Source organism: Meleagris gallopavo, chromosome 1 (assembly GCF_000146605.3).
Source record: "Meleagris gallopavo isolate NT-WF06-2002-E0010 breed Aviagen turkey brand Nicholas breeding stock chromosome 1, Turkey_5.1, whole genome shotgun sequence".
Taxonomy (NCBI): Eukaryota; Metazoa; Chordata; class Aves; order Galliformes; family Phasianidae; genus Meleagris; species Meleagris gallopavo.
This window is the reverse complement of record NC_015011.2, coordinates 107,026,673-107,039,232: the sequence shown is the minus strand read 5'-3', so window position 1 is coordinate 107,039,232 and position 12,560 is coordinate 107,026,673. Positions and strand designations below refer to the sequence as shown.

The 12,560-nt window shown below is 40.2% G+C and overlaps 1 protein-coding gene across 1 annotated transcript in view; it reads right to left on the bottom strand.

Annotated features, from left to right (window-relative positions):
* LOC100540209 (amine oxidase [flavin-containing] B-like) overlaps positions 1-12,554 on the bottom strand; it is a 51,934-nt gene extending 39,380 nt beyond the window's left edge. Inside the window, exon 1 of the mRNA XM_010724021.2 lies at positions 12,473-12,554. Within this exon, the coding sequence (XP_010722323.1) occupies positions 12,473-12,518 (46 nt within the window). The 5' untranslated portion in view covers positions 12,519-12,554. The remainder of the gene's footprint in view (positions 1-12,472) is intronic.
* Between the last annotated feature and the right edge of the window lie 6 nt (positions 12,555-12,560).

Sequence of the window (12,560 nt, the reverse complement as noted above, 5' to 3'; positions counted from 1 at the left end):
TGGTTTAGTGGTCGGACTAGGATTGTATGACCTTAGCAACAGGCAAGCAGCTGATCAGAGGGGCCAGAAATGTAATTTCTTTTCTTAACGAAAGCAACAAGTCTCACATAATCACAAATCTTGAAGTAGCTAGTAGCAGTGATTGGAGGCGAGGAAATATCACCAAATTCTGCCAGGGGAGAGTTAGATTGGACATCAGGAAGAACTTCTTCATAGGAAGGGTGGTGAGAAATTGTAACACACTGCCCATAAGGGTGGCGGAGTACCTGTCCCTGGAAGTGTTCAAGAAATGTGTAGATGCGGCACTGAGGGACATGGTTTAGTGTTAGGTTTGGTATTATCAGGTTGATAGTCAGACTTGATCTTATGGGTCTTTTCCAATTGGAAAATTGGAATTGCATTGTACCCAGTAAAACAAAATACACCCATCTGTCAAAACACACAGCAGAAGACATTTCAAGGAGAACTACCTTGCTCATGGCTAACACAATTGTTATGTTTGGCTGAGAGCAATAGGAAGAAACAAAGACGAATATGCACTAAGAAGTTGAGTTAAATTTAAGGGGAAGCAGAGAAACACTCCCTCAGTGAGGAAAACCCTCTATGCAAGTTCCTAGCATCTAAAACTTAGTTCAGTTAAAGGAAAAATTCCATTTGCTGGAATTAAGAATTAGACCAAATTACTCTGAAATTCAAATACAAAGCCTCCATGCTTACACTCAGGGCTCAGCTCTCTGACCTCCTTTTCAGAGCTGTCATATATGTCACCTGTGCCAGCAGCACAACACAGCATATCACTGCAATGCTGAAGCAAAACGAGGGATGGGGAGCAGAACCAAGGAAAGACATTTTCCTGCCTGCAGCTGAGCAGCCATTTGGCACCTGTGAGTTTTCTCCTTGAAATCTTCCCTGGTTTCTTTACTGCATTATTGTATTACTAACAGCAATTTAATAGCACTGTTTTTGTTTGTGTTGACCTCTCTAATGAACAAAATCCAATTACTGCTCTGCTGCTGAGAGATTGAACCTGGCATTGGTCACCTTTACCTCTGTCACTTGTGATCATAATTAAGTTACAATATTTTAATTGAGATAATGGTTTCAGACAATAATGTCTGCAAATCATTGTAAGTAAGGACTGAAAGCAAAGAAGGCAAAAGAAAACAGTAGCCTGGGGTCTGGGTGAGATAAGGTGGTACATTTTTTGCACCTTCCTACTCATTATAAAACAGCCAAGCAATTTTTGCTCTCGTGAAGAATACTTTTCCTTTGTAAATTCGAGAGACATGCTCAGAATTGTAATGGGAGCCCTAAAGCAGAAACAGCTAGGACTACACAGCTTGAAACTCAGCTCACATCAGACTGTCCAAGTGTTTTCAAAAATGATGGCATGCATAAGAGAATAATAGTGAGTTTTCTTTCTTCACTGCATCCTTAGTCCTTTGCAATATAAGGTTTGCAGCATGGAGATTGCTCCAGGAGTTCTAGATGACAAAAAAGCCAAAAAGTGATAAAATGCAAAGGTCTATATGGACAGCGAGATACTGCAACCCAACAGTACCTTTTATTAAACCAGCTCTTCACTTAGATGTCTTTGAATATGAATGTACTCTTTTAACCTCTACAATTTGAGTTACATCTACAAAAGTACTTTAGATATTTTACTAAATCTCATGCAAGAAAGACAAAATCACAGTTCAGAACCTCATTACACCGTAGAGCTGTGTCTAGAAATTGTTGCCTTGGTTATTCTCAATACCTTACCTCCATGCACAGAACAGCACAGTGAAAGATATCAAAGCAACACATAGTTTCATTGTAAGGGGAGACTCTCTTTCTAGGCTGTATTACTGTGCAGTGATGAATGCCACTTACGGTGTCTGAGAATTTAAAAAAGCAACATTTTCTGAAATCCCAGTGAACAAATAAACATAGTATCATTCTGCCTGTCTAAAATGTGCATTTATTTAAAATATTGATACATAGAGCATAACATTTCTGCCTAGGATACAGCACTTTATGAGCAAATATAACATTTGTTAGCATTGTAAACATTTCATTGTTGAGCTGAGGCAATGAGTTTTTCCATCCTGTGAGCTGGCTCCATAACCTTGTCACTAAGGTCAAGATGAACGTCCCAGTGAGTTAATGCAACTTTACAAAAGCATCAGTTCTAGTCCCAGCCCTCAGGCTCATGTGATCTTTCCTTTCTGGCAATGCTTCTAGATGATTCATCCATAGTGCAGGGAGGTGTATTTATTAAGCAGCCTAAATTTGTCCAAGACTTCACACCTTGGAAGTGATACAGAATGTGGTTAACAACGAGTGAGACAAACAAACTGGTAGCACCTTAGCTCAAATTCTTCTATATGTGGAATGAAGACATTGTAGCATTTCTGTGGAAAACCTCTGTCTTCCACACAGTTCTGCCTCAGCTTTAGCACTGAAACCACAGCTGTCCTTCCCTTGACCAGGGCTTCTGTTTAGTTTTTGTTGTATTTTTACACTTGAGGTTTCCAATGAAATTTCAGAGTGACAAACTGGGCACTCCAGCATTTTAAAGGAAGAGTACTTCTAGTATCAATCATTTACAGTATGCTTTGTTTATTCTAAGGAATTCTAGTATCTTACACATGGAGTGATAGATCTGTTCAGTGCCCAACTCACACTTGGGTCTCATGCTTAAAAGAGTCAGAAGGTATTTTGTATGCTCCAGTGAGGTAAATATATATATATGCATATATATACACATACATACACACATATATATGTGTATATGTGTATATATATATATATATATATATATATATATATATATATATATATATATATATATATGCATATATTCCCTACAGGAAAGCTGGGGAGGGACTTTTTATAAGGGCAGGTAGTGACAGGATGAGAGGAAATGGCTTTAAACTGGAAGAGGGTAGATTTAGACTAGATATTATGAAGACATTCTTTACTATGAGGGTGGTGAGACACTGGAACAGGTTGCCCAGTGAGGTTGTGGATGCCCCCTCCCTGGAAGCATTCAAGGCCAGGCTGGATGGGGCTTTGTGCAACCTGGTCTAGAGAGAGATGTTCCTGCCTACAGCAGGAGCTAGATGATCTTAAATGTCTCTTCCAACCCAAAACATTCAACGATTCTGTGATATGCTGAAGAGTTAACATTAATTGCATTTCTATTATTATTATCTGTACTGCAATATTATCCAACAGTTTCAATCTCAGGGCCTCCTTCAGCTTGGATAATCCTAATACTTTTCCTACTACTTTACAACTTATGCTGCCTCAAAATGCAACAAACAGAGGAAAGAACCAAAGCAGACAGAGATAACTGAAAGACAAGGTAGCACTACATCAAACATACCATGGCATTAGAACAAACAAAGCTTAGCACAATGACCTGGAGCATGACTCAGCCCCTTCCTGGCTGAGGCCCTACAAGGGCAACTTACTAAAAGCATCCTTTTAGGCATTACTGTTACATAAATATATAAAAGCAAATAAAATGTCAGGCAGATTTACTCTTAAAATGATTTTTTCTTTCTACACTATAATGTGGGGAGAAAAAAAGACTCAATTAAGTTTGGAAAATTTTGCAAAATTACGCAGCACTTGCCTTAGAAGAGAAATGTTCATCTGTTTTAATAAACCTTGCATGTTCTTAAACACATCATTATTACTTGTTTATTTGTAAGCCTTCTAAAGAGAAAAGTAAATATAACATCAAACACATTTAAATTTATTAAAAATAAAAATAAATAAAAAAAATCACCAGACTATCACTCTCAGATCTTGACATTAAGGAACACATGTAATTTCTCACATTTCTCCAGTTATTCACAGGCATCTGTCTAAAGATGGTCACTTCACAGAGAAACTATCAAAGCCCCCAGCTAAGCAACCACATCCTCATTCTATGGTTGTTCATTTTAGTTTACCTTTCGCTTGATCTTCCACTAATTATTTTCATCCGATTGCACCTATTAGTTACAGATTTACATTGCCAGGGCTTGTCTGGGTGTCACTTTCAAATATCCACCATATCATGCTCTGGCATTCTCTGAGAACTTGTGCTACATGTATGTATACCCTCCATGCATACAAGTAGGTACAAACACATACATGCACAAGCTAAGTACTGGTAGCTTGTGCAGCTTACAAAGATGTGTGAACTCTGTCTCCAGTTGAATAACTGAAAAGTGTTCTGCTGCCCAGTATCCTGAATAATCAACTGAATAATCATACATGCCTAACAGCTTTTTGTTGATCACTGCATTTCTTGATAGTTGGTTCAGGATGAAGGATTGCCTAGCAGAACTAAGACATCAGCTGGGCTGAGACACCAAAAACTGAGGACACATACGTCACCCAGGAAAGCTCAAAAGAGAACCACCAAAGATTTCCAATTGACTGTCTTCCCTCTATCTCTAATTACAGGCAAGAGAAAGCATGTAAAATCATTAAGATCATTCCAAAATCATTGGAAAAGACTACTAAGACCATCTAGTCCCACCACGCATTCATGTTTCTTGAACACCTCCAAGGACAATGACTCCACCACCTTTATGGGTAGCCTGTTCCACTGCAAAATCACACTTAGCCATATGAGCTAAGCAGCTTATTTAACGTGTTATGAAAAAAGAAACACATTACCACTGTATTTGCCCCATTCAGACAGAATACGTGGAGGAAAAAGAAGGTGAAGGAAGTACGAAGGAAGCACAAAGGAAAAAAGAAGCATCCAACTGTAAAGCAAAAGAATTTACACTCTTTCCTCAATTCTGCTCATTACTTAGCATGACTCCTGATTCAGCCTCTAATGAAGCTAGCCTCATACTATTAACTCATACTGGAACAAAAGGTGTCTCGGTCCAATATTCAAATAGATCAAACACAGATCTATCACTTGAGCAAACAGTGCAAGTTTATAGGCAAGCTATCCAGGCCACCAGGATATTATATAGTATGAACTGGCTGTTTGATCAGCTGTTGCTGTGTGCAGTCTACCATGAAGACTGTATTCAATGTTCTATCTTGATGGCATAGTTCATCTACAAAAACAAGCTGGCTGAGAGGCAGAAGGCTACAGAGGCATATTTGAGGTATTTTTTGCTTTTTACTCCCAGTTGAGTCATATTGTAGAAACTGGAAAACACAGTCTAGTTGAATAATAAAGACATGATGTAATAGAATGTAAAGTAATAGTACAGGGATAATGTAATAGATAAAAAGGCATCGAGTGAATTAAAACTTCATGGAACTCTTGAATCATTTGAAGCAAGGGATATCAGAGGTCACTATCCTAATTGTTGCAATTGCAAGACGCCAGAGGCCCTAATGAACCACAGCCAGACTCTTCATTCACTGCTTAGCACAGAGCACGCAGAGCAGAGGCATAGTGATGAGGGAATGGTACAGCTGCACGCCCACCTTGCTCAGGCATAATTTCAGCATCAGCATCATTCCTCAAAATTAATTTTATTTTAAATAAAACAAGAGGTAGCTGAGTCAGACTCAGAAATCACCCAAGCTTACTCAGCTCACCAAGACAGCTGCCTGTTTACCAGGTCTGTACAAATTCTCAGGTGGGTACATTTTACTGGCAGCAAGGGCAGCATGGAAAGGGGTAAGGAAGAAAAAGAACACATGGAGGAAAAGATGCACTGAATTCCTTCAAGCAGATCTGTCCCTATAAATATTTTACTTTTCTTCTTGTAAGCCTGCTATACCCATAAGTAGCATCATCACGGTTTACTGACTTTAAAGTCGAGGCAACACTGGTGTGGCTTGATAGGCACTTTCCAATCTTTTTGCTAAGCCATTCAGAACTTGGGATCTCCTCAACTGAGATACTGAAAACTGACAGGAAAGAAGAAGCTGGGCAAAATACAAATGCACAGATGAGTTATTGAGACATTCATGGTTCAAGTAACAAGGTACTGTAGCGTGCTCTTACTGACCACTGAGATCAGAAAAATGGATCTTCAAACGAGGATCCTACATAAACATTAAACACATCAGCCTCTACACAGACTAGTGGATTAGATGAATGACCACATTTTAACAAACCATCTCATAAAGCAAGAACCTTAATATCTAACATAAGTTTACAAGGATAAAATAGATTATCAGCCCTGAAGGAAAACCATGTTAAGTTCAAAGACAGCTACATAAAAATTAAATGATTGAAACTATAATGACACGAATGCAATTTCCTCATGTAATTAAAGCCTAACTAAATGATGACTGATTTCAGAAACAGTATAACTGAGTGCTTTATAAATACATCAAGATAAATCCTCTGTAAAGGAAAACTGAAGAAAGGTTTTTTAATCCACCATGGCACTGCTTAAAAACTTTTATAACCAACATAAACTTTACCACTGTACCACTCTATGAAGTAGCTGCTAAGAAAGGGAGACAAAACACAAAGGCAAGCTCCTCCTGTTCTTGAAAGGAGCAGTGAAACAATACTGCTTTTTGTCTTTAATTAACAGAACTATTTAACTATAGCTGTTGGTTGTGCTACAGAGAAGCAAAATGCATCAGTGGGAAGCATGCCAAGATCACACAGATTGTTTACATACATGATAGTAACTTCTGAAGAAGAGAAGCCTTCTCGGTTGACTGAATTATGTGTAAGACCTAATTCATTGTCATTAGCTGCTGTGTGAGATGTGTAAACAGAGCAAACTCTCTGCTGGTTTATGATACTACACGCAGTGCTAGAAGTTTACTTCTGGGACAATCGGGCTATCTAAGCTTGCATTGCTCAGGCTGTCTACTAAAGCAATACAAACAGGCCCACTTAGCTTTTTGTCACAGCTCTCCACCTTTTAGAAAGACTAACACCACTCACCAGCTCTCTTTAAGTCCTTAGATACTCCTGAGATCACATCAGACACCCTGACCAAACCAAGGATGGAGCCAGAGGAATGGGCTGCTCCTCACAGCCTCTAGTGCTTTGGGAAACAGAGTTTGATCTGGATTTGTGTCATAGTGGTGAACATCTCTGTCATTTGGTGGAGATTGATGCTACAGCCACGCTGGAAGGAGCATGCTGAATTGTGTGACTTTAAAATCACTCCTATCCTTACTGAATCCAAAGAGTAAAATGGGCAAATCAAAATTCATAGGAATGCAAAATTTACCTCTCCAAAATCTACTGACGCTACAAGACAATTATAGAAAGAAACAAGAAAACTAGGCAAGGAGAGGACGTAGAGGATGGAGACAAGGGATGCAGATGCATGTCTGCCATCATGGTGGCACAACAAATTATTTTTGACTGCACCTCCATAGAATAAGAACACAAAAGTGGAAAGTTTACTCCTTCGATGCTACTACCTTTGAACCGTGTAACTAAAAGTATTCCAAGACAGCAAGTTTGCAGTGCCTATGCTAGCAAATATTGCAGAACAGGAGATCTGCAGAGCAAAACAACTGTACCTTGAATATCCCACGTCATTTATGCAAAAGATTCTTTATTTCAGATTAGTTCTTATATCCTACAGACTGAACATCCTATTCAGGGGTTGGAGCTCAAATGGTGAGCTCCTAGAGCGTGACTACTCAAGGAAAAATTAGTGCAGTGTGTATGCTTTGAGACTGCCCCGTGATACGCACCACAGAGCAGTAAATAGGGTCAATCAGGAGATCTGTTTAAAGTACACACCTGCTCTGAACCAACACACTAATGCACATTAATATCTAGTACCACCCCCTGGTGTCATTAGGTGGTAGTTCAGTGCTAAACTAGATAATGACCAATCTACTGAACTACCAGTATCACAGCAGGAGGTTCCCAAGCAAACAACAGACTGAACTTTCTAACAAAAGACTTTCATCCTCTCCTATGTCTAATCTTGTTTGTCAAAAATACATAATTCAGCAGTACAGACAAGAAAAACAACAGTGAACTTTGCAGTCTATAATACTAACATGAACTACTACACAAACTTGCATTCTCCAGCAGTTATTTCTGTAACAGTTAGTCAGGAATCTCTTGCACAAAGTTTCAGTATCCTAACTTACCTTTTTTGTTGCTCCTGAGGTGTTTTTCTTGTTTTGCTGTCTGCATGTGATGAACTTTCCCTAGTACCAGCCTTTCATAACAGTTAAATAAGTTAATGGAAAAGCTTTGCTTAATGATGCATTGCTTCGAGCCTTGGGAGATGAGATTGCTCCTTCAGACAGAAGGGAAAGCTTCTTATCAAATCAACTTTCAGTTCAATTAGGAGGTATCAGTGAGTGACTTACAACTACTGTCCCTGCTGCCTAGACTACCAGCCTATCTCACAGCATTACACAGCTGCTTTCTGCACTGTTTGTTATGTATTGCCAAGGTTTGTGAGAAAAATCTAAGTTGGCAGGCTCCACTTAATTGCTTTGTGTTCCTTCGCAGTAGCCATGAACACAGTTGAAAACAGAAGGAAGAGCTCCTGATGGCAGGGACAGACAATTGAAAATGTGAACAAAGAGCTTCAATCAATAGAGAAATGTCCAACATTCTCTTTGCCTGCTGCATCCTATTGAGAGTGGTACCTCTCTGCAGAGGGACTTGGAGATGGTCACAGTCCTCCCTCAGAAGGGTCCAATCCACTGTAAATATCCACCAGGGAGAAAAAGGAAAACACCAATAAGCAAGCAGAAGTTATGCATCTCACATACACTTTTCTTGCAATGCATCTTACATTTTGTTTCAAAAACTGATTTTGCCCTCTGCTTCAGTCTATTTTAAAACAAATGGAACATCTTCAGATAATGGCCCCCAGAACACCTGACCTGTTTTGTTTTGTGTTCTTTTCTAAGTAAATTGAAATTGACTTACAGACGGAATGAGAGATACTGTAATCATACAGTGCATTAAACCTTCACACAGATGAAGAAAAAGACTTGAAGAGTACAATCACATCTCAATACCACAATGATAGGAGTGTAAATATTTTATAAATCTACCATTTCAATAGAAATATTTTTGTTATGGCAGGTTTTCAGTCAGAAACATACAGGAACACATCAGGTTGCTTGTGAACAAGAAAGCACTAAGCATACTTCAAATGACATTCGCTGTATGTCAAAAAAGACTTTGCCTTTCACAAAGAATTTATTAACCTCCCTTTGATTGCAAATTCTATGCATTACTAACTTACGAGAAGCATTTTCTTAAGTATGACTGAGTATGACTAAAGTATGAGCAACTCCAGGTTAAAATCTGGTCTTTTGAAAAAAAGGAAAGAGGTCTTCACAGCAAAGGCAGGGGACAGGGAGGCAGTTTTGAAAACACACAGAGGAAGTTTTTAAGTGAAACCTCTGAACAGCTTCCCAAATTTGGTTTAAGAAAATTAAGTTTTCCAATGCTTCTGAACAATCAGAAGATTCTGTCACTGTGCACGTTTTGAAATTTCCACGGAACTAATACTCCTTTATATTTCCAATCTAAATATTCCTCAGCATCAAGCATATTCCATACAGTCTGAGGCTAAGTCTTTTCATACATATGGGCACTTCTTTTCAATCTACATTATCCACAGAAATGTCAAGACTGCAGCAGTTTTGTACATAAAATAGAACCTACTGTTCAATAAATCCTCCTGTTGCTGTTCCTTGTCCTATTACATAGGACGAATTTTGCATATCCCTGTAAAAAGTCTCTGCCTACCCCTCTCGTAGGCCTCCTTTAAGTACTGGAAGGCCATAATGAGGTCGCTCAGGAGCCTTCTCTTCTCCAAACTGAACAAGCCCAGTTCTCTCTGTCTGTCTTCACAGGAGAGGTGCTCCAGCCCTCTGATCATCTTCATGGCCCCCTCTGGATTCGCTCCAACAGCTCTGCGTCTTTTTGTGTCGGGGGGCCCAAAGCCTGAATGCAGTATCTCAGCACAGAGGAGCAGGATCGTACCCTCTCCATGCTGGCAACTCCTCTTTTGATGCAGCCCAGAAAACAGCTGGTTTTCTGGGCTGCAAACATGCACTGCGTGCTAATGCATAATTTTCATCTGTCAGCACCTCCTTCTTCACAAGGCTTCTCTCAATTCATTCATCACTCAGCCAGCATTTGTGTTTGGGATGGTTCCAACCCAAATACAACACTTCTCATTTGGCCTTGCTGATCTTCACCAGGTTCACATGTCCAGTCTGTCCAGGTTCCTCTGGACAGAATCCCTTATCTCTGTCCTCTCAACTGCACCACTTGGTGTTGCCTCCAGACTTGCTGAGAGTGCAATTAGTATCAAACTGTGGCAGTATTCAAATGCACAGTTTGTATTACCTAAAAAAAAGTAAATAACTAGAAAACAAAGAGCTGAAAGCTGTCCCTGCAATGTTTGTTTGCATTTCTGCATCAGTACAGCAGCTTTTTGTTTCTTCATTGATCAGCTTCTGTGTTCACTGCTCTATCAGCCAAGTCAACAACACAGCCTGAAGGACAGGAGAGCACTCTGCTGTTTTACATCAGCACGCCTTCCAATGCTTGCCTCCTCTACAGGCAGAACAGCTAATCTCTGTCAGCTGCTCCTGGAACAGCTCAGAAACAGTGACTTTTTGAAGGAAATCAAACCTAGAGCACTAGGAAACCTAGCCTCCAAAGAGCAACCAATTTCAAAAATCAAAAGCTTCATTCTCCAGTCAACAGGTGACCAGCTCTCTGCAGCAGACTAGCATGCCACAGGCAGTTTTCAATAAGGGCAAAAAGATATAAAACCCATGGACCTGGGTGCAAGTCCAATGATTTACTAAAAGCACACAGATAAAAGACAGGTAAATCTGGAGTAGTAAATAACAGCTAAAGTAAAGTGACTGAAGAGAGTCGCTAGTAATTTTTGTGTGTTTGTGTTTCAAGCCTCTGTGTGGGAGCTGGAGAAAAGCTGCTACAGCCCAAGAACAGAATACTTTGGAGCAATCTGGTGTAGAAACAAGTAAATGGAAAACTGGTTTCTTACAACCACACGCCACTTGCTTCTGTTTGCAGGTAGAAAAGAGTGAAGCACATAAGTGAACACAATGCAGCACTGCTGCTCTGCTACAAGAGAAAACATATGAAGTCTGTGCAAGCTTGCCATGATAATATTCCCATAGCAACAATGAAAAGCAAGGACATATTAAAATCTGTTACACTAACTCCGATTCCAGCTCGTTAAAGAGAAGGAACCTGTAGCACTGCTTCAGTACAAAAACATGCCACTGAGGCTTTAGAAGACACGAATAGATAACAGTGGTTAATTTTCTGTAATGTTTTCATTATGAAACAAGGTGTAAGTTAAAAATTAGCCATAACAGTGTGTTATAATCAATTCTGTTTCATAAAACAGTGATTTTTGCTAACCACATAAATACACTTTAAACATTTAATAATTATTCAGCAGTTTCTTATCACAACACCATCCTTAGGAAAAGATATGAGAGTCTAAAGGCCCAGGCAGCTTATGGAAATAATCAGCTCTAAGGCACCAATGGTGGGTAAGCCCTGTGGAATGAGCACACTATTATCCACTGCATATTGTACACCTTCCTTCTATGGTGCACACCTCAGCATAGTGGTTATGCAAAAATTAATACACTTTATATGAATAAATAGGGGAAATTAAAAGCCACATTAAATAAAAAAGGAAGGATGATCTTACTGGGCTTTCCAACCTTAATGATTATATGATTTTATATGTTTTGTGACATATCTTGATTAAATTGTTTGCAACGCAAGAGATGCTGTTTGGATCTGTGGACATGCATACTCATTATGCACTAATGGGACTAACACGTCATTAGTAGAGGAACTACCACATTGCATACCTTCCAACATGCACAGCCCAAATAGCAGCTGTTCCATATGTCAAAGGCAGAGAAGAAAAACTAAAATAATCTGTCACACATAATGCAATTTAATTGGGTCCATGCATCTCAGAACAAAATGCACAAGCAAGATTAATTCTGGGCATGCACAGCACTCTTCCAGCAGGATTAGGCTAAAAAGCAGATTGCCACTGAGTGCAACAAAGCTCCCAGGCCTGCTGCTGCTTTCTGCAAGCTGCTGGTCTCACCTCCATCACACCTGTGCTGAGAGGGACTAGAGACTGGGGAAATGACCCAGCTGCTTTCTGATATCGTTCCTTTATGCTTCTACTTGCTCTAAACAGAAGACATCCCAACACTTACATCAGTCATTTGTGACCGAGGGCCTCTGCATGACATCCCTAGACTCAACCTAGAAGCAACAGAGTGCGTTCCCCTCATCTGTCCCAAACTTCCGTAGGAATGACGTCGGTTTGGAGGATGTTGGGGCAGAACATAAGTCTCACAACGTGTCACAGCCCGAATTACGGACACTTTACGCTTAAAGACTCGTAAGCTGAGATACCAGCGCTGCCTCCCCCGAGCAGTCCCCGGCAGCTCCCAGCTCCTAGGGCGGGGACCCCAGGGGCAAGGCACCATCCCGGAACCGCTGTCCCCACCACCCTCCTGCCGGACTCACCTGATATGCCGCCCCCGACCACGACCACGTCGCATTTCTGTGCCATGGCGCTGCCTCCCGCCCTGTCGCGGCGACGGTTCCGGACCGG